General features: G+C 40.4%; 2 protein-coding genes and 1 long non-coding RNA gene across 6 annotated transcripts in view; 2 read left to right on the top strand and 1 right to left on the bottom strand.

The window, feature by feature from the left end:
* LOC5504550 (alpha-mannosidase 2C1) overlaps positions 1 to 21,556 on the bottom strand; it is a 36,760-nt gene that overhangs the window by 8,725 nt on the left and 6,479 nt on the right. For 3 of the 4 annotated variants that reach the window (XR_007314053.1, XR_004293846.2, XM_032372851.2), the window contains exons 16-33: positions 21,463 to 21,516; positions 21,118 to 21,244; positions 20,447 to 20,537; positions 15,373 to 15,464; positions 14,794 to 14,824; positions 14,633 to 14,691; positions 14,152 to 14,305; positions 13,868 to 13,947; positions 12,743 to 12,837; positions 12,079 to 12,183; positions 11,935 to 12,013; positions 11,497 to 11,583; positions 11,211 to 11,354; positions 10,521 to 10,630; positions 10,145 to 10,224; positions 8,970 to 9,053; positions 8,597 to 8,661; positions 8,089 to 8,189 (exon numbers count right to left, since the gene is read on the bottom strand). Coding sequence is in view for 2 of the 4 variants with exons in the window: in XM_032372851.2 (XP_032228742.2) it covers positions 8,089 to 8,189; positions 8,597 to 8,661; positions 8,970 to 9,053; positions 10,145 to 10,224; positions 10,521 to 10,630; positions 11,211 to 11,354; positions 11,497 to 11,583; positions 11,935 to 12,013; positions 12,079 to 12,183; positions 12,743 to 12,837; positions 13,868 to 13,947; positions 14,152 to 14,305; positions 14,633 to 14,691; positions 14,794 to 14,824; positions 15,373 to 15,464; positions 20,447 to 20,537; positions 21,118 to 21,244; positions 21,463 to 21,516 (1,638 nt within the window). In the remaining 2 variants the exon portion in view is untranslated. Of the gene's footprint in view, positions 1 to 3,335; positions 3,916 to 8,088; positions 8,190 to 8,596; positions 8,662 to 8,969; positions 9,054 to 10,144; positions 10,225 to 10,520; positions 10,631 to 11,210; positions 11,355 to 11,496; positions 11,584 to 11,934; positions 12,014 to 12,078; positions 12,184 to 12,742; positions 12,838 to 13,867; positions 13,948 to 14,151; positions 14,306 to 14,632; positions 14,692 to 14,793; positions 14,825 to 15,372; positions 15,465 to 20,446; positions 20,538 to 21,117; positions 21,245 to 21,462; positions 21,517 to 21,556 lie in introns of those variants that run through there. The other variant, XM_032372850.2, reaches the window with a different exon arrangement.
* On the top strand, positions 25 to 3,426 carry LOC125573288 (metalloproteinase inhibitor 3-like). Its single transcript, XM_048733828.1, has 2 exons — positions 25 to 217; positions 1,781 to 3,426. Exons 1-2 carry the CDS (start codon positions 79 to 81, stop codon positions 2,329 to 2,331), a joined length of 690 nt encoding a protein of 229 aa, XP_048589785.1. The 5' UTR covers positions 25 to 78; the 3' UTR covers positions 2,332 to 3,426.
* On the top strand, positions 17,312 to 18,325 carry LOC116612223. Its single transcript, XR_004293848.2, has 2 exons — positions 17,312 to 17,635; positions 18,057 to 18,325. It is a non-coding gene; the product is annotated as an uncharacterized LOC116612223 (long non-coding RNA).

The following is a 21,556-nucleotide window of genomic DNA, read 5'->3' on the forward strand; positions in this document are numbered from 1 at the left end:
TGAAGGTGTATAAATACCAGTCAGACCAAACAGTTACGAACAATACGCCTTCGGTGTACCTTGATCAAGCACTCAACTATGAGTAGAGACCGTGATATGGCGTGTACAGTGCTGGTGTTTTTATTGGCTGGAGTTATGTGTGTGGCGGCAAGCGATGATTGTATTTGTGCATCGCCCCATGGTCACCCTCAGGATGTGTTTTGTAGCTCCGATTATGGTAAGTTACGTTATTTGGCCTTTAATAGCTATACCATATGATGAATAAGGACCTTAGATATCATAACACTAAACACATAAAAATAAACCGATGGATTGTGGTTGAATTTGCTGTCGGCTTGGATCAACGTCTCAAGTTATAGCTACCGTACCGCAAAATGCACTAGAATGGGGAAAACAAGGGAACATAAAAAGCTGTCTTAATGAGATAAATATATTATCGAACCTATTCGTAGGATTGTAAAGTTTCACAGTTTAAGCATAGCAGAGCTAGCGATGTGTCTGAGATAATCAAAAGGTCGATGGTTCTTGAAAGGGCGTTTCTTTGCATCATTCGTATACAATTTGCAATTTGATCGCAATAACAGAAGGGCTTGATACATATGCAATTTGATCGCAATAACAGAAGGGCTTTGTAAGTGCGTACAATTTCGGATCTCTTATCCACATCGAGCTTTAGAGATCAAGAGACCCCTTATCCCTGTCTATCTTACGGACTAAGCTTCGATTCAATCGATAGGCCATCGAGGTCTTCGACAAATTAACTACCTTGTAGACACGCCCTTTTGAAGGTCAGTAATTACTTGTCCATCCGCGAAAGAGTCGCAAATGCCCTCGGGTCGAATTTACCAAATTTACAAACAAACAGAAAACTCATCCGTTCATTCCTTAGTTATTACCTTAAAGGAAAGAAAAGCGTCCTTGATGTGTTATAATACACATGCTTTCAATGTTCTTGCATTAAATATCTTCTCAGATTTACTACTAGAAAATCTGATAAAAGTAAAGCTATTGAATAGCTTTGAAAAAGGACTTGAGTAAATTGATGCGCTAAATATTAATACGGGATGTAAATAATTTTGTAACAAATTTGCTAAATTTTCATGATCAACACGCCGCCATCAATTGTCCCAGTAACCACGATACTACACAAATGCGGCGATCTCGTGACGAGGACGAGGGTGCATTCAGCCAAAGCTCTATGAGCGACCGCCCTCGATAGCGACCACCTCCCCTAACGACCACAGTTTTGAAATCCCTGTTTAAGTCGCCAAATGAACTCTCCATCGCGAGATCTCGTGATCGTCTCATCGGCAAGCTCGGTTTGCGGGAAATCCCCAGAGATTTTCCCCATAGTTTGTGTTGTCTTGTAAGCGACAACCGCGAGCTTGGTGTTCAAAGCATAACTCAACACCATATTGATTATCGTAAGCCTTTCAACTCTATAAGCATAAACGACAGAAACTCACTTTCCTTGTTTATGACATGTCGAACGAGTATAACCAACACAGAATACTTGTGTGACTATAGAAACGGGTTAATCGGAACGGAAGACGTAGTCGCTGAGATGGATGCAATGTTTCTTTTCCCAGAGCCGTAGCACAATACAGAAACATTAAGAAAATATTGAGGGGGGTAATTCCCTTCTTATAATTTTTGAAAATATTGGGGGGGAACATGCCCCCAGTGCCCCACCCTCTGCTACGGGCCTGTTTTCACGTCACACTTGTTGTTTCTTAGCTTCCTAAGTAAGATACTTTAACCTTTGCTTTTATCTCTTTAGCTCTACGTGGTTTAGTGACATCAGGACCGAAGAAAGAGACCATCAAAATCATGCAACCACCCGACAAACCTCTCACAAGAAACGTGCTTAGCTACATCGTCGAGATCAGAGAAGTGTACAGAGGGGGCCAGATAATACGGCGGACCACCGGGTTACAGCACCGCAACACAACCCTACTCCTCCCCTCAGAAGTTCGCATTACTACGGACGACAACGCATGCGCCGCCATACTACCGCTGAACACGGAGCAACTGATTGCGGGCTACTCGGACGGCGCACGCTTAGAAGTGTTCTCGTGTAACTGGGTGGAGCCGTGGGGGAATCTCACCGTGTCGCAACAGATTGCGGTAAAGAGGTACTATGGCAGGCACTGTGCTTGTCGGACCAGTCTATGCAGCTTGCTGGATCCTCTAGGCACGTTGCTAGACTTTGAGTGCGCTAGGGAGCACTTGTATTGCCGATTGAGGAGGGATGGCGCTACGTGTGGGTGGCGGTCGATAGGGAGGTGGTATAGGGAGTGCGTGCTCGATATACACGCTAGAAATAACTAAGTCATTACTAATAGGGTGGTTTAGATGCGCGACGCTGGCGACAGGACGCAGGCTTGCGCATGTTCGCCACCGTTGTGTCATCGGCGTTCTCATCGCATTCAGACATTAGACAAGCATAGACGTTCCTAGACGGACGGCCATCGGAAGTCCAACGTTTTTTTTTTTTTTTTTTGTAAAGTCTTGCTCTCATCCGATAAAAGAGGGCGGATCTGCTCTGTCATGCGGGATTAAAGAAGAAACCTGCAAGCGTTTGTGTAGCGTTAAAATAAAAAAACGTCTACTTCCGGTTACCTCTCGTCGACCAGGAACGTCTCCGCTGGTTTTCTATTCGATATTTACTTCAGGGCACGACGCCGACAATAAAATCCGTGGAACCGGACCTATTCACCACCTCGATCAAATCGTATATCTCTGGCTAAACGAAACGCAACTTGTCGCATATTTTCCTACTTATAAGAACTTGTGTATCGTTTGGACGCGATAACTTGCGTTGACTTGCGTGCAGGAGCTAACATCTATATTTTCGTTTCGTTTGACCAGGGCTTATATCGTGTTGCATACCCCGTAAGTAGTTCTGCCTACCATCTGCTATTTATTAGTTATTAGCAATGAAATTATGTGATTCCATTTCCTTGTTATTTCCAAATGTTACTCTTTAAGTGTTGATTGAATTTGAATTTAGTATATCTGTCGACAAAGAAAATATAAAAAATGATGCATTGCTATTATCTTTGCGCAGAGCGTGTACACAAAAAACTCGTCACTTTTCCATAGCCCAAGCCCTTTCAAATGCATTTCTCCGGTGATTTTTATCCAAACTCACATTCGATTCTGCCCAATCGACGATGAAGTCTAATTTGCTAAAAAAAAATGTTTTCAAAACTCTCCAGTTGTGAGATGACGATGTTGATTTGCCTGTGGTATAATTACAGATATGAATTATATTATTTGTAAATAATATCCGAAACATTGAAAAAGGTAGTAATAATTTTTCACCACAATTCTTGGCTTTGTGAACTGTTTATTTATAGCTAAACGGGCGCAACTCCAATAGGTTAAGTAGTGTATTCTACCAATAAATCAAATACCATACTACTCTGTTATTAAATTGTTATAAAAGACCAGATTTCGCGCGCATTTTTTTTCGTGCGCATTAAACTTTTAGCGCATTGCTAATTCAGTGAAACCCCCTCCCCTCCCCGTAAGAGCAAAAATTGTGACGCAGCGCCAAATTTCCACAGCAAGGCACATGTCTACAAAGTTCTTCCTACATACAGCGCTCATCTCACATAACAGATATCTCTCCAATAAAATAATCTTCAATGATTCCTAATTATTCTTTCTGTCCTCTGTCGATATTCTAATGTAGCTGTGTTTTTTTCCAATGTATGCGAGGTTTCGTAACTGGAATTCACCAAGGCTCTAAAAAAGGTATCGAGAGTGCCCATGATGAGTAATGAATATAAAGGCTAATCGAAATACAACAAGAGTGTCACAATTTCGAAGGATCCGAATGGTATGTCTACTCCTCCGTCCACCAGAGAGAGAAGTCCATTCCTGTCTGGCTCTTCCAGTAGATTGCATCTGGAATTTAAGATTAAGCCGTTGGTATGGGTATTATCTATTATTCATTCTATAATTTAATTAAAATAATAAGACACACCTACAGAAAGTGGAGATAGAACAATTAGAAAGAAAACACAAATCGTTTTTCTTGAGCTTGGAAATCTACTAACAATAATAAAAATAAACAATAAATAAAAACAATATAACATTTAATTATAACAATATAACATTTTTTTATTTTTAAATTATTTTTTTCCTGCATGATCACCTAAATAACACATGTGCACAAAATAAGATTCATCAATCACTTTGAAATGGCGAAAAACAATTACAGGATATATATAATACATATATACAGAGGATCTTCTAAAACTAAAATAGCTATTTTGACTATCCCGCATAATTTCACTTGTTTTCGAGCTTTCCGAAATAGCACTATAGCTTTTATAAGTCCCTTTTAACACAAGGAGAAACATGTAAAAATATAATATATCATCATTAGTTGTCACGGAGCTGGCTTTTGTTGGTGACCATGGTAACGTGTATCACGCAACCAACAGTGCACCTTTCCAAATGTACATGCATCCAAATGAAGATGAAACGGTAGACATTTACAGGTATCCCTTAGAAATATGTAGTCTTCAAAACGAACTTTCCCGGATGAACTGGCCATTCTCCATCGTCTTCGGACTCCTAGAGTGGTGATGCGCATGCGCTGATTCCTCCTCCTCGCTAACGCCTCGACACCAACACGAGGCTTGAAGATTCGCGCGATACTCCGTGCTCATCGCAAAGAGGATAAAGGGATTGATCACGTGCTTGACGTAATACATAACAAGCGCCAGCAAGTTGACGTAGCGAAGGGCAGCGGTTTTCTCGCCGTAGCCATTCACCAACACCAGAACCCCGCGGGGGAGGTAGCAGATATCGAAAACCACCACGCATGTCACTAGCATTTTAATGAGGTGATTTCTCCTCCGCGCATGCTCCGTGCTGGATACGAGGGTCTTTCTACGGAGCTTTTTGATGATGAGGAAATAGGAGCATGTTTGGATTGCAAGAGGGAGCAAAATGTATGCGATTACAAGGAAGACAGTGAAGACGCGTCCGAAAGAGACGAATTCGGGCGACAGCCCACATCGGGGACGACCCTGGCTTATGGTAACACGTAACAATGGCGCGATGGGAAGGCCGGAAGTGACGTAGCTCCCAAGCCAAAGCCCAGCGATAATGAATTGAACCTGCCTTATGGAGATCCTTTTCTTGAACGGCGTAACGATAGCGCGGTGTCGTTCCATGGCGATGGCTGTGTGCGCTAGTACAGACACACATATGAATACATCTTGTAATGGAGCAAGCATTTGGCACGCGAACTCACCGAACGGCCAGCCAACGAAACGCTCCGCGATGCGTAACGGAGCATGAAGCGCGGCGACCCCCAGATCGGCTATCGCGACGGTCATGATAAGATAGTTACACGGCGTCCACATCTTACGACTCCGTAGAACCGTGCCTATGACGAGAGAGTTCCCGGGGACGCCGGTCACGCAGATCAGCGCGTAGAGACAGGATAACAGGACACTGTAAGTCGCCCCGAAGCTGTCTGAACTTGAAGGGCTTTCATAAGGGCACACCGACGAAGAGTTTGCGCAAAGCGATGCATTCAAGCCTGTTATGTTCCCAAAGAAAGCACGCTCCCCGGAGAAATTCCGCTGAAGGGTCATTGTTTTAGCAGGTTTGTCTTTTAGAAATCGGTCACACGCGTCTCTGACCTTCCAAACGGCGTCAAGCTAAGAATAGAGCTGTTGAGTCGGGGGCGCTTGATCTCAATATCTGAAAAACGGCTTCCTCTCTACTGTAAATCAGATCCTTAACTAAACATATAGACGCGAATTCCTAATCTTGTCTTGGTTATCTCGAACGCCCTATTGCGATACTGTGGCGGCTACGTGCAAGAGACTCGGCCTTGATCTTTGATGAAAGCGTCCAGATGTCCATAGGCCGCTCTATTGAGCCCCCAAGCCAAAGTGTTAATCAAAATAAGCATTTCTCTATGCCTTGTGAATCTTTACAAAAAGGTCTTGGTTGAAAAGGCAAAATTACAAACGATTGTCAGGACAATAAATTCCCATCCCATCTTGTCTTAGAACGGAAATGACTCAATTTGCATGTAACAAATGGGAAAAGGAACAAGTCGCGTGGATTTAAAAAATACAAACCAATCATTGAAAACCTCATAAAACTAGGGAAACCAATTAGGTAAAAGTAAATAATACAGCCGAAAGCGAAATAATGCAAAAATTATTAATATGTGCCATATGTACTTAATTTGTGGCAATTTCGATGATCCTTTGAGATTGTAATAAAATCATATCTAAGATATGCCCAAACCAAATAAATTTTACAATTCTCTTGAAATTAAACCATATCTAAGATAAGCCAAAACCAATAAAATTTTACATCACCTTGAAATGAGAGATATATTTTTTTTATTTGCTATTCGCTAGAAGGAAATTCAGTTCAGATTTTCTTCTTGCTTAATATAATAAAATTACTCACCTTAAAACATAAACAGAGGAGAACAAATTGAATAAGCCCAGCTGTCCTCTAAAATTTACATATATAAAACGAACTCAATAAAACAAGCCAAGGAAGTTTTTTTTACACCTAGTTGTATGTCCGTATGAATGAAAAGCTAACTGAAAAGCTGTAGAATAACTAGGTGGTTTACGTAGGCGTGGCCTGGAATCTGGTAAAAAAAAAAAAATTTTCCCCGAGGAAGGGCTCGAAACGTCAGCAAAGCAACTCTGTTTTACAAGGGCGTAAAACATACAATTTAAACCAATTTGTGTTTATTTATTTCCCTAGAAATATATAGAGCAGCTGGTTTAAATGGAATTTTGACAATTTGTGTGTTACTTAAAACAAATGGGAAAATTAGAAAAAGGGAAGAGAGAAAAAAAAGGAAGGTAAAAAGGAAAACATGAAGAAAGGAAAACACGATTGTAAAAAAATAAATAAATGAAATCTGCTGGCTTTAAAAATAAAACAAACAATACAAAAAACGGGTGTTCTCTAGTTAAAATAGAATATTACACACTTAGTGCAAAGAAAAGCTGTACATGTTTAATAATTGAAACATTTTGTTTGGTGAATACCAAAAGAAAAACACATCCTGTCTTCACGAAAATTGTTTAAAAAAACAGTTATCAAAACTTCTCTTATTTTTCGAAACCATACAACATTAAAATTACCAAAATAATTATACTCGAACATAAATCTTTAAGCGGCCGTTGTAGGTATAGCGTTAACGCGGTTTCTACGGCGCACCTGTGTAATTAATGCGGTAAAAGTAACTCGTAGGGATCGCACACTGAGATAAAGAGATGCACTATTCATCCCCGTCGGGAAGAGGAGTGGTACTCTCATTATATTGATCTTATTGATCCATCATGTCAGCTTGATATTACCTTGCTGCTAATGAAATAACTACAAATATAAACTCTATACGAATCTAGTCGCATCGGTCGTGTTATGCTTAGAACCCTTTTGAACTGCTAAAAGCGACCTGCGTCATTCTGTTTGATGTAGATGCGCTTATAGATGGACAAAGAAGCCCTAATTGGTAGCTATTGGGCGGTTGGAGACTCAAAGGGAATAACATTGCACTTTGATCACGTATATTTTTTTTAGAGGACAAGATAAATGCGAAGACATCTACTATCGTAAAAGCAAATATACACATTAAAAACATATATTTCTCATTCTCAAGTAAAATTAGAAGGGTGATATATCAAGTTTTATTTTTCAAGAAAAATTGGTAAAATGAATATGTAAATTCAGTGTTTTTTTTAACAGGAAAGGAAAAATAATGTAGTTCTCTTTTTCAGGCCAAATTTTCGTACCATAATGATGTAAAATCTATTTTTGCAAGCAAACAAAAAATGATGTGATGCAAATTGTATTTTTTTGGTTTTTTATTATTATTATTTTTTTTTTTTGTAAATCCCACTTTTCTATGTAGCGACAAACATCGGTCATATCGGTATAGGGAACCTAAGACTGTTACCCAAAATCGCCTGTTATAAGTCGTTTTCGTCGATTTTTTTTCTCAGGAAAATGCAAACTGATGCACCTCATTTTAGTTACAACAAACTCCCGCCAATACCCATGCCGTCACGCATTCCTTACCTCTGTATTTTTGTCACGTTTAGTTTTGTTGTTAGCCGCGCGCGAGTTTTCCCGCCAAAAGCTTCGTACATGCGCAGAATCAGCGCGTCCACATTTTCGGCCTGTAACACAACACAGTAACGGAAATCAGTGATTGAAGCTACAGCTATCGTTGTTCAGTGCTGCTGCCATCGAAACGGCTAGAAGTACCTTTCAAGAGTAAGTTCCTGAAAAACCAAAGTTTTATCACATTTTTTTAAAAGAAATGTTTGTTTAGACTTTAGTAATGTTTTAAAAATATCGCAATAAAGCGCTACACTGCTAAATCGATATTTTTCTCATCCAGATAATACTAGCTGCGTCACAAAGTCGTGAAACTATGAACACATCTGTTTTCGTCGCTAATCAGACGTCAAAGAGCTTCCATTAAATGCGCGCCAAGTCTTAGCCTCTTTCCCAAGTGAAATGCGCACGCAACATTTCAGAACAGATAGGACTTGGGCGCGGATCGCTAGATGTCTCTGCGTACCTTTTTCACGGTTTCTAGCACGACCGCAGGGTTGTCAACACTGAAGAACGACTGCTTCTCAAAACCTACAGGATAGAGAAACGTGCTCAATTTTTATAACTATTTAGCAGTAGCAAGGTACTTTGAACATGAATTTTACTTTCGGACACGAATTGTGATAGGATTCTTGTCCCATGTAAACTAGAATATCGCGACTGAAAAAGAAAGTGGCTTTTTAAACAAATAATTTGCACGTTGAAAACACACATCAGTATTGGAGCGTTTATTAAGCCGAACAACTGTTTAATTATTTTTTCTGAAGAACTGAAGTTTGTCGCTGGCTTTTTTGATCAACGGAGACGAAAATTCTACCACAGGGTACCCGCAGGCTCACCCTCGTCCACGCTGCAACAGATGACGTGGAGCTTCTCGTTAAAGCACTGTGCATGTCTGATCAGACCTGAGTCCTGGAATGACCCTGAAAAGAAAACAGAAATTAGCTTAGATACCTGTGCACGGAAACGTGGTGTAATCAAATGTTTAGCGGCATAGATAAGCTCATGGGGCCGCCCCATGTCTATTGACCTGTGTGTGGGAAAACGCCATAGGCAAACTTATGTTTATTGACCTGTGTGTGGGAACACGGCATAGGCAAACTTAGGTTTATTTACCCGTATGTGGGAGCACGGCATAGACAAAGTTGTGTTTATTTACCCGTGTGTGGTAACACAGCATAGACAAAGTCATGTTTATTTACCTGTGTGTGGGAACACGGCTTGGCAAAGTCGTGTTTATTTACCCGTGTGTGGGAACACGGCATAGGCAAACTTATGTTTATTTACCCGTGTGTGGGAACACGGCATAGGCAAACTTATGTTTATTTACCCGTGTGTGGGAACACGGCATAGGCAAACTTATGTTTATTTACCTGTGTGTGGGAACACGGCATAGGCAAACTTATGTTTATTTACCCGTGTGCTGGAACACGGCATAGGCAAACTTATGCTTATTTTCCTGTGTGTGGGAACACGGCATAGGCAAACTTATGTTTATTTGCCCGTGTGTGGGAACACGGCATAGGCAAACATATGTTTATTTACCTGTGTGTGGGAACACGGCATAGGCAAACTTATGTTTATTTACCTGTGTGTGGGAACACGGCATAGGCAAACTTATGTTTATTTACCCGTGTGTGGGAACACGGCATAGGCAAACTTACGTTTATTTGCCTGTGTGTGGGAACACGGCATAGACAAAGTTGTGTTTATTTACCCGTGTGTGGTAACACAGCATAGACAAAGTCATGATTATTTACCTGTGTGTGGGAACACGGCTTGGCTAAGTCGTGTTTATTTACCCGTGTGTGGGAGCACGGCATAGGCAAACTTATGTTTATTTACCTGTGTGTGGGAACACGGCATAGGCAAAGTCGTGTTTATTTACCTGTGTGTGGGAACACGCGTAGGCAAACTCATGTATATTTACCTGTGTGGGAACACGGCATAGACAAAGTCATGTTCATTTACCTGTGTGTGGAAACACGGTATAGGTAAAGTCATGTTTTTTTACCTATGTGAGGAAACACGGCATAAGCAAACTGGTGGCGTCCCATGTCAGACTGGTTATCCGGGGCCTTGGGCGATCGCAGCCTGAAAAAAGTTACCAAAACACCATGTCTCATTTTTGCCTGCTTCTTTCCTCGAACAATCCACAGATGATGTCACAGCGTGTCGTGAATAAAACAGTGCAACGAGACAAAGTTCTTAGTGTCCGAAATTGTGAAATGTGTCCAGGCATACTTCTTCGCATTTTCGCTGCATGTTAACGAGGCTAGTCTTCTGTTTTAACGGGAAACACAATTGTACGATTTAATAACCTTGTAAATAAGCTCGTCTAGCATTAAAGGTGCACAAGCAATCCCCGCTTTCCTACAAGTCCTACTTACAGTGATATGTACATGGTGCTGCCGTGGGTAGAGTAGCCATATTTACTGTCAGTCATCAACGACACGCCCCAATTGTGCTCAGACAGATTGCACCACCGCTGTCCGCAAACCTAAGGGATTTAGGAATTTCGTATGAAGCACCTATTCCACAGTTATTTGCTAGCGTGTATTTCACCTAGCACTAATTTGTGTTATAGTCACCTCTTGCCCTGACCCTCACCTAATTTTTAGCTAATTTAGCCCAGTCCAAGAAGGAATGACTCAGGAAAATCTCAGCTACAGTCTCTTTATCATATTCAAACATCACTAAAAACTCATAGGGCGGTGGAGGATGATTTGGACCTATCACCCCATATTTGGCGCGGTCCAGGCGAGAATAACTGGGAGGGGGAGGGTGGGGATGGGGATGCACTGTGCCAGGCAAACTGAGGAAGTAAAAAGAAGGCGAACCGAGTCCTAGGAATACTACAGAGGAACCTTTCATCCTGCCCAGTCCGAATCAAGGAGCGATACAATGTCTCTGGTTCGCCCCATCCTTGAGTAACTGTTTTGTATATGTTATCGTCCGTTATCGTTCTCACGCGCCAGCCTCCGCTGACCGCCAATTGCCGGATTAGCTCGCTAGAGGCAATTAAGTTATTTAAAGATTAAAGGGGAAGGATTGGTTAGGAGATGCAATGTTTTTCTCACCTCATATTTAGCCCAGTCCCAGCTAGTATTGCAGTGGGTGGGGCGTTGAAGGTGCCCAAACTGTATCTCATATGTTGCATTCATTGAATGCACGTCAACAGGGAACTCCACCTTCAAAAATTTACGGTTCTCGTGCCAGTCCACCTAAAAAGGTAAAAAACTTGTCATGAGTCACAGTGAGGGGTCATGCGTGATTGCTTGCGTGACTTCTATAATACCCTGGTGTTGAATGTCACGGAAGGCAGTGAGGCGTCACGCGTGATTGCTTGCGTGACTTCTATAATACCTTGGTGTTGAATGTCACGTAAGGCAGTGAGGCGTCAAGCGTGACCAGCTGGGTCAGGGAGCTGTTAGCACTGATCCTCAATGAGAACTGAAACAAACACGTAAATTAAAAACGTTAGGATTGATGTTTATTTGATAGGAACAAGTCGGTGCACTAGACCACAATAACTAATTGTTTTAACAACTCAGAACACTGATTTCACCTAGTCAATAAATTATCTATAAACAAATCAATTGTAAACTTACTATACAACCTTATACTTCTTAGTTAGTTGTAGTAGTAAAACAAGTAAAAGTTAAATGAGTTATTTAAACCCAATTTTGTAAAATTAAATTTCCTGCAACCATAATTTCTCGCAATCGCGAAATATAGGACTAGTAAAATGCCTAGAAAATTTATTAAATCTGTTTTTTTAATTTATCCATTCACTTTGAATACCTCAACAGACGCCCGCAAAGGACCACGGTCAAGTACTCGTAAGCAATTATCCTGCTTCGTCGACTCAACGATTGGTTTTCTAAAAACAAAGACCATCTAGTCAATGAAAGTGGGGCGTTTCTTTCATGAGGACTATATCCGTACCGTGTCTCGAGGTAGTACGGCATGACGTCCCAAGCGTCCCAGAATAGAGGCACGTCATCAAACAGGACAAGCTGGTTGCCATGGGAACCACATGGGATAGCTTCCCTGAAATAAAAGGTATAGTATAAAAGTAAAAACAAAATTGGCATAAGCAATAGATTAATAAATTAAAAAATAAAACAAATTAATATCAGATAAACAATAAAACTTAGTGTGGCGCTCTGGGGCCGGTTCCTAGAAAGCAGGTTAGCACTAACCCAGAGATAAATACGGCCATCTCGACTTTTGATTGGATAAAAAGGGCTTTTATCCCTGGGTTAGCGTTAACCTGCTTTCTAGGAACCCGGACCTGGTGACTGCTTTTATGAGTTGGTCGGCATTTTTCATCATGGCAAAATGCCAAATACAAAATGCAAAATGCAAAAACACCAAATGTAATTCCGTTAGATTGTATGATGGAAGGTTTATAAACCTTCTTACTGATAAATCAGTAGGGAAAATATTGACGAGCGTTATTTTATTGTCGGTTGGCGCGTTTTATTACTGCTGTTAATACGCTATGTCGCAACTTTTGTTAACGTAATTTCGTTACTTTTGTTAACATCGTTTGCTATCTTACTATAACGATAGAAAACGATTAACACATCATTCAAAGCGCTGTTACCTTTGGGAGGGTTTGTGGACAAGGGACACAACACGACCAACTCCATCCAGCCTTACTCGGACGAACTCATTTTCTAAGGTCACTTGGCCTGGAACCTAAGAGGTAAAATATAGTTGTCTTATCTAGTCGTCTCATTTAGTAACTCCCCGAGTCTGATAGTGCGACGCGCGAAACCGTGGCAACCAGCGCAAGTTTTAGAAGGTTAACCAATCAGCATGCGTGAATCACAGCTTTGGAACTAGCTCCATAAATAGGAATCATCAAATAGCATGTAGCTTGTATCCTCATTGGCTATACTTGGTTTACTTCGCAAAACTTTCAACGTGGTCACGCTAGCGCGCGTCGGAATGGGAAAAGGATTCTACCAGCCGCAATTTTGCCATCCTAGCAGCCATAGGGCTAGTAGAAAAAATTAACTTGCATCGGCCTATCTCAGGGCCGAAGGGGGGACGGACTAATGTCACCATCACTCCCCCCCCCGCCCCTCCCAATATTTTAAAAAATTATTACTACAAGTAAATTATATGACCAGTAGGGGCGTGGCAGCGTGCCCAAAAATTTTCTTAATATTTCTGTATTGTACTCCCCAATATCTCGGGGCCTGTTACAACTTTGTATCTCCAAACATTTTGGCACATCACGGAGCTGGTATCAATAAAAACTGTGATTTTATTGGGCACGAAAGCGCGCATCGCACTATAAAATGTTTAATTCAATGACGGCGTCTTATTATTGTGCCTTATCTAATCTTCGATTTTAAATACCTTCTCTCTCGAGCCGAAACAGTGGCAAATAACTATTCAAAGGCACTAAACAAATAATTTGGCACTTGATAAGTGCTTAAAAGTTGTTTTGGTGTTTTATTAAGACGATGGAAATGGATTGTTTTTTAAGTCGTGTAGATTGAGCATAACATGGTTATCTAACCCAGCGTTCCCTGCGCGCGCAAGCTGATCAATATTCTTTAAGAACGTGGAGTCGGCAGGGTAACGTTGCTTGTAGTTCCAGTCACCCTTTTACCACTGGATTCTGAAATAGATTCATGCTGTCGACGTGAGATGATTTCATGGGCTCCCGTCCTTCTCTAGACTTAACAATTAATGTTCCTCTTTAAGATATGCATACCTCATTTTCTGTGACAGAAACAGGCACGTTGGATGCTGTTTGCGGCGGTCCAATCGAGTATGGATCAGCATGCAAGCGAACTAAGAATAACATTCATTAATATTTGAAACTGTCTTTGTAATGGTTTAGTTGCAATATTTTGGTGTTTTTTTCGTAACAAACATCCTAGCTTGAACATTTATGTAGCACTTTCCTGTAACATCACTGGATAAACTTATTAATTTGCTCCATTTCTTAGCACTCATACATTACAATGAACAAAATAATAAGCACAAAAGGCTCACCTAATGTTTTACCATCACTCGTGGTCTGCCTGTGTATCGCGCGGTCCGTGAGATTGGGCACCAAAGCATCTGGTATGATGACACACTCGTCTCTGGCCCATCCAAGAGTGTTTACAATGATAGGCTTGGCTGACAGCTTGGTACTTTTGCAAGCCTTGATAAGATTAAGCACGTGACATGAGGATAGAGTAGTATGTGGGGTCAAAAGGAGGAGGATAAAATGGTAGGAAAAAGAGTACCGTAAGTGAGGGAGTGTTGGGAGGGAGTGACATGTGAATGGGGTAGTTAATTCAGGGGAAGGAAAGAGCGGGATGTCCAATATAGGGATATTCTAAGAAAATAGACTATTGTGGCGTATTAGAGGAAAAGGTAAGGCAGTGGACTATATAAATTTGTCGAGTATTGGATAAGTATGAGAAAAGATGGAAATGAGAAGACGGGGTGAGACGGTAAAGTGGGAAAGGAAGACTTTCTTAGTTACCAGCGAGATCAACTTGTGCGTGGCATCTTGGAAAATTTCTGTAGCAGTAGACTTCACAACTGAAAACAAATATATCATATGGTTTAATATCGGTAAATATAGTGAAAATCTGCATCTGAAATAAGCATCCTTAAAAACTTCATCTTTCGTTAAATCATTACCTTCGTAGGCTTCTAGAGCTTCCGTTATAGCCTGTTGAGACAATTATTTCGTATTTGAAGTACGTCCTGGGAAAATAGCAGCCAAAGGCCTACGATTATGCATCTATGAAACTGGGATTCTCACAAGCATCTCATAGAAATACTTGGACAGTTGAAAGCTGAGAGTTTCTCTGCATTGAGGGATCATCAGTCAAGTAGTAGATTATCTTGCTTTAGAGACACAGAGCTTTGGGGTGCAGCTTGGAGTGTATATATTTCGTACATTCAAAAACTATTTTCAGCTGCCATTTTTGTAAAATTTGTCCTTTTCCATCGGCTGATTCGGAAAAGCTATTTCAATATTTTCGATTTTATTTCGTGATTGAATTATCAAACTTTTAGACAGTTATTTAGACAGTTATTTGAAGATTCCACCGCATAATATTAAATGTAAAAGATAACAAAAGTATGTCTGATTAGGGTTTTTGAGGGTGACACCAGGGGAATCGCGGGATATTCGGGTTTTTGTGCGACTATTTCTTGTGCTACTGTGCGGTTAAGAGTATCCAAGCAGTTAACTACAAGTTCTACTAGGCTCACCTCTCGGATGCAGGTACCAGGGAGAATGTCGTGGAACTGGTTAAGCAGAAAGAGTTTCCAGACCTTTAAAAGTTTCTGACTTGGATAGAGGTCTGAAATCAAAGAAAGTTAATCACACAATACCGAGTCACATAAAGCATATCCATTTCCATCGAATAACCCAAGCGAGTAAACTTTTAATATCGTTATTAGTAGTCTTAGACTTCAATCGAGTAGGGTAATTTCGAAGTTTTGCCACAAAGAGACAGTCGTATCTCCAAATGTAAACAATAAAAAAGGAGATGCTGATCTACTTGAATTTCTCTACAAGCTAAGAGGTATTTACTTTCGGCAAAAATAAAACAAAGCGCGCAAGAAAATAGTCAAACATTGGCAACGCTCAAAGTAAACGACAAATAGCACCATATATGTCCACTGACTGTATGTAGTTGAATACCATCCCTTCCCTGCAATTTTTGTTTTGCATTGAGACATATTCTTGTTTGATTTGCGAAAATAAAAATTATCATTATCTTCTAAATAAAAACTTGAATTTAGCCTACAGTTGTTCTTATTCGGAGAGCGTTTTATTGGGAAATTCGATCATGCACATCTATCTCTTTCTGGTGGTCTGCCCTAAGGCATGTCCGGTCCTTATAAAATCCTATCCTCTAACAGCAATCCTTTTGGCCCTTATTTATGAGCCCTCCTGCTGCCTCACATAGTCTAGCATTTCAACGCGTCGTCCCCCTGGGGTCCTCTTGCCTTCTACCCTTCCTTCGATCATCCCGACTTGAAGGTCTTCGTGCCGGAGAGTGTGTCCAGAGCACGCTCTCTTCTTCTTCGGATTGTTTCCACTAAGGAGGTATAAATCAACACAAGGTTGAAAAGGTATGTTGAACGCCTTTGTGAAACAGAGTAGTTGCGCTGACGTTCCGAGGGTTAGCCCTCTGTCGGAGCTAAAGAAACTGAAAAAAAAGAAACTTGCTCCGACGTAGGGCTCTTGCTCGACGAACAATCTATCTCTCTTCTTCGATCCTCTTTAGTTCCTCTTCATTGGATTCTTCATCCTTCATCAAAATATGATTATCAAAGCAATATACACGCAAGGAGATTTGCGAAATTCCCATGTCCAACATCCTACTAAAACAAAGGTGCTCAGTTCGAATCGAACCATGCCATTCACACAAAACGGAACTCCGTTCAAACAGCTAACAGTCACTCCTTAAATGCTGCTAACAGAACTTGCCAAATTCCATAAAAAAGGACGAATGCCCAGACAATTAACCTTCCTCGAGCCGATAGAAAGTTTTGGGGACATTTTGAAATAATAAATAACTAAATAGGCACCTCCATTCTTGGCGAAATCAGTATCAGTAGCTGCACTGAGTACACATTTCAAGGATGTGTTAACTCGATGGCCAAGCGCATAAAAATGTGTAATAAAAAACAAGGGCGGCCACTCTGGATAATGATTTTTTTTATATTCACACACTACAATAAAGTATTGCAACCCTTGTCATGCTGCTGTTTTGTAAAACGTTTTTTTACCCAATTAAAAAAGTGCACGAACTTTTGATCCACCCTGTACTGATCTCTTTTTTCCGCATGGTCCAAGATAATGAGCCATAGAGCAGGGTGACCTATGCATGTCTACAATGAACCCAAACTATTGCAAGCAAATGTTAGTCGCTCGCTGCCTTAAGTAAGGCGGTATAGTCCTTTGTAAATAATGGATAGACGTAGTTAACTGGCCTGAAATAATCAAGATGATGGCGTTCTGTCTGCTACAGCACATTAGACAACGTTTAATGTACAACCCGATCCCATTCGAGCTAATTATTTCTTCATCTTTACGCAAATAAGTAAACTTATTGCTTTATAACAACGGTGATAATGGTCAAAACTAATCGTACGCATTGTTTTTGAGAGAAAAAATTGCCTCCGAATGGTACTTGAAATGGGTATATGCTCTTCATTAGGAATCGAATTAACTTGAATTGCATCGGAAACGAGAAATCTCGTGTTGTGAAAACGTTGAGAGCAGGAAAAAATTAGACCGACAACGGTTAGCGGAATAGTATATAACAGGTAACATGCATGTGTAGCTAGTGTAGTCGCAAAACTTGATTAAAGGCGCACAGAATTGTAACTACTGAAAATGAAGCGCTTGATTTTAATCGCTGTTTGCGGCCTTCTCATCTCTAAGCTTATCAAAAATTGCGATGGAGTAGTAGCGGGAAAGGAAAAGCAAATATACGGAAAACGCAACATGTTCAAAAGGGTAGCGTATTTTTAACTCTATACTGCTAATGAAGCTCAATGTGCTTTTTAAACCCGTGAATTCGAAAACTTCTATAATTGTAGACAAATTGGTTTAACTTGTGTAGTTTAGTTTGTAGTCTAGTTTGTAGAAACGGTTGTCTTGCTTTCACCTTTCCATTATTTTCTCCTTTCCATTATTGGTTTTATCATTGAAATTTTGACATTTTGTACCTAACATGATAGCAAGGATCGACTATTCTGTGGGCTAGAAGAGGAATGTTTAATCTTGAAATCATACAGCTGTGAGATAAATGTTGATTTATTACTGGTATTTAAGTTTTCTTTTTCCCGCCATTGTAGAGCATTTCTTTTACCTGCCTAAAAGTTTGAATTTTTCGGATAGCACAGATCAATCAATTCATCAATCCATTGTTTCACAGGCTGAGGTAGCGGCGAGAGAAGCCTGTGAACGAGCTAAACAAATGACGGACGTGTACAGACGAAGTTTCCTTGAAGACGACTCCGAACCAGTCTCCCCCAATCATATCCGATGAATCATGGACAAAATAAAGCAGTTTATGATGATAAATATGTAAACATAATAAAATTCGTGATGTAATATACACAAACGAATAATATAGAGAAACAAACTAAAAAAAAAAAATGTAAAGATAAAGGATATGGAAAATTAAAGTGGTTAACTTATAAATTGTGTCCTTTACAGTATTGTCATTTCTCGAACTTGCTTTGTAAATTTATGTCTTTTTCCTTACCATAATTTTTCCTCCATATCATCATTTTTTTTTATTTCAAGCCACTACCTTTATATTAAGTGTTTGGTCACGTTGTCTTGATCTTGCAATAAGTGCGTAGCTTTCCACTATTTCGATTTAACTGTGCCTGGGTTCTCCAAAATGTTGCATAACTTTTATATAGTACTTTCTTAATATATTTTCCTAGGGTATGAATTTGTTGGCCTTCAATATCTATTTCCTGTAGTGTCTTTAAATCACACCAAGCAAATGGGGAATTGATAAAGCTTACAGGGACATAAGATGTTGAAGAAAGGCTGATCTTCGCCGTTTCCCCCACTAAGGTGTTTTCATATATCCTACTTTTTATTCGGCACCAATATTTTGCCACCAGGGAAGAAATTTGTACTATTAGTGGGGCTTTTCCCAGTTCTCCATATATAGTTAAATTTGTAGTTTTTGAGTGGACTCCTAGTATACGCTTGAAAAACTTCAGTTGTAGTTTTTCAAAATCATTGGATACTTTGAAAAATTTAGTCTTAAAAATTTCATACGATGAAGCCCTTCCTAAAAGGCATGTACCCCAAATTTCACAACCGTACAGTAACACTGGTACAACGAGTGACGAAAACAATTTCAATAGTACTTGTATTGACACATTTTCAACATTTGACAGACGGTTTAAAATACAGTGGCTTTGTGGGTTTGTCATTTTGCCCCCCGTTCAAGATTATCTAATGATTTTTGCTCGGGGAACTTATCCGTAACAGGCATCAGAGATTCTAGGGCTTGCGCAAGCAGGGTTTCTATCACGGTTTGCGTCATGCATCTGCGCGAAAACGTAAACAATAGCAAAACCCGCTGCTGCTTCCCTGCAAAAAAGGGCCAACCCTGTGGGGGAAAAATTGTGCCGTGTCCTCAGCTGCTTTTCGGTGTGCTTGACGCTTTAGATTAGGGATATATCGGAACAGCCATATGCGAAAAACACTTAAAAGTCGCAGACAACGACGAAGAAGTGACTTCCAACCCCAAATACATCTCCCCTTCAACGAGAAAAGTAAGAATTAAAATATAAGCTTGTGGTTAAACAAAAAAAATGTCTATTATTTTGTAAGATTATACACAATGTAACTGATAATCAATCATTACGTAAGTATGTAAAACTTCGATCGGAGTCGAATCTAGAAACTCAACATTCAAACCCTTTTCAACAGATCACATTAAAAGCATGAAGATCACATTTGATATTTTTTAAAGAAAGTCTTAGTCTATCATCTAAAGAAGTATGAACCTTATCTATTCACAAATGTCCTTATTTTTCAATATTTTCTAAACCCATACGGGAAAACTTGAAAATACCATACACTTCGGCGATCGTTGACAATATCTTCAATTTGTACCAATATAAGGTGAATTACTAACAGCAGATCCATGTCAGTATCTTCAGATGTACACTATACAACTGCCCATGAATTGCATGGGCAATCGCTCTCTCCATTTAGGTGTACGAAGCAGCAAAAGTTGCTGCAAATTTCCCCGTTCTCGTCCGCCATCTTGGATTCAAATGGTTCTGATAACTCGCGCATGCGCAATACGTTTTTCGGCTATGCCTCCTTGGACATTATCCGCCGATATCCCAGCCGCCAGAAGGGGTTTATTTACTAAATAGAATGCTTTCCGCTAAAAATTATGTCAATTGTTTTTAACCTGAATAAGGCCAGAAATACATTGCAAAAATACTCCTTGTTAGTAGTCAGTATATTCGTTTAAAAAGTAACAAACGGACAGGGATTATCGAAAATAACTGGTAACGCCTCGTGCTTTCTGTAGGAGAAATAAACTAATATTGAAGACCGGATCGCTCCCCATGTTGTCTAAAAGAACCTATTCTACCAAACCTAGTAAAATTCTAATATATCACGACCCCAAGAGAGTTAAGAACAAAATGTATGTGCAATTTAATAACGTCGCAATTATGTTTTGGACTATCGCCCCTAGGGTGTCATTAAACACAGCAGATCTTCAACCAAACAGTACAAATAATGGTGAGATAAGGCTGTATTGGTGGGAGAGTGTACCTGCTGTTTTCCCGCCGAGAGCCCAGACAAGTGAGGTCACCAGCTCAGCGTTATGAAGCAAGAACTCCCCTCGACGGTTGAGAGACTTAATCTACACAGGTTATACGAAAGCAAAATATAAGAGTTTTTACAATAATGGCCTTTCGAATATATAAAGGCGAAACTGTACAGGTATTCCCGGTCAGAATGGGCGGTGAAGAGCTACCATTTTTTTAGGTGAGGAAGGCAAACCTAAATCACCGAATAAGAAGAATATGGAGTGGGCAAGGGATGGTTGAAAAGTGGATATAAGGCTTCCTTTCCCAAGTGCACATCTCCTCTCACCCACGTGCACAACTCCTCTCACCCACGTGCACATATCCTCTCAATCACGTGAACATATCCTCTCAATCACGTGCACATATCCTCTGAACCAAGTGCACACATCTTCTCAACCACGTGCACATATCCTCTCACCCACGTGCACAACTCCTCTCACCCACGTGCACAACTCCTCTTACCCACGTGCACATATCGTCTCAATCACGTGCACATATCCTCTCAACCAAGTGCACACATCTTCTCAACCACGTGCACATATCCTCTCACCCACGTGCACATATCCTCTTACCCACGTGCACATATCCTCTAACCCACGTGCACATATCCTCTCACCCACGTGAACATCTCACCTCTGCCTGTGTGGTAAATGTCCCTTGGTGTAGCTCCAAGTACAGCTCCCCTACCCACGTGCACAAACTCGACGAATCACGTTTTGCTACAGCGGTGAAAAATTCATGCGGACTCGAGAGTTTAACTCTGGTGTGAAAGTAAAAAGGAACGAGTTTAAGTTAGCCTACTTGCAGGCGTTTATCCGGGTTTTTTTTGTTATGCATCCGAGTCGTGGCCGCCATCTTGTTTTGTTCTGGTCGAAGTGAAGTTTGAAGTTTGAATTGATTTAACTGTTCTTTTAGGACGGTAGATAATTAAACTATCATATACAACTGGCTTAGCAAACATAACATTGATACACTTACCTGGGACAACCATCGACATCTTCCATTCGCTTCAGCATTTCGATCATGTCTTCTCTGAGATAAAACAAGGCAACAACCCTTAAATCTGAGACTA

This window comes from Nematostella vectensis, chromosome 10 (assembly GCF_932526225.1).
Source record: "Nematostella vectensis chromosome 10, jaNemVect1.1, whole genome shotgun sequence".
In the NCBI taxonomy this organism is placed as follows: domain Eukaryota; kingdom Metazoa; phylum Cnidaria; class Anthozoa; order Actiniaria; family Edwardsiidae; genus Nematostella; species Nematostella vectensis.

What these genes read in the sequence shown, in the direction of transcription:
- LOC125573288 (XM_048733828.1), top strand. Translation starts at nt 79, where the DNA reads ATGAGTAGAGACCGTGATATGGCGTGTACAGTGCTGGTGTTTTTATTG. An exon ending in GTTTTGTAGCTCCGATTATG is followed by an intron (nt 218 to 1,780) that starts GTAAGTTACGTT and finishes TTATCTCTTTAG; the next exon opens with CTCTACGTGGTTTAGTGACA.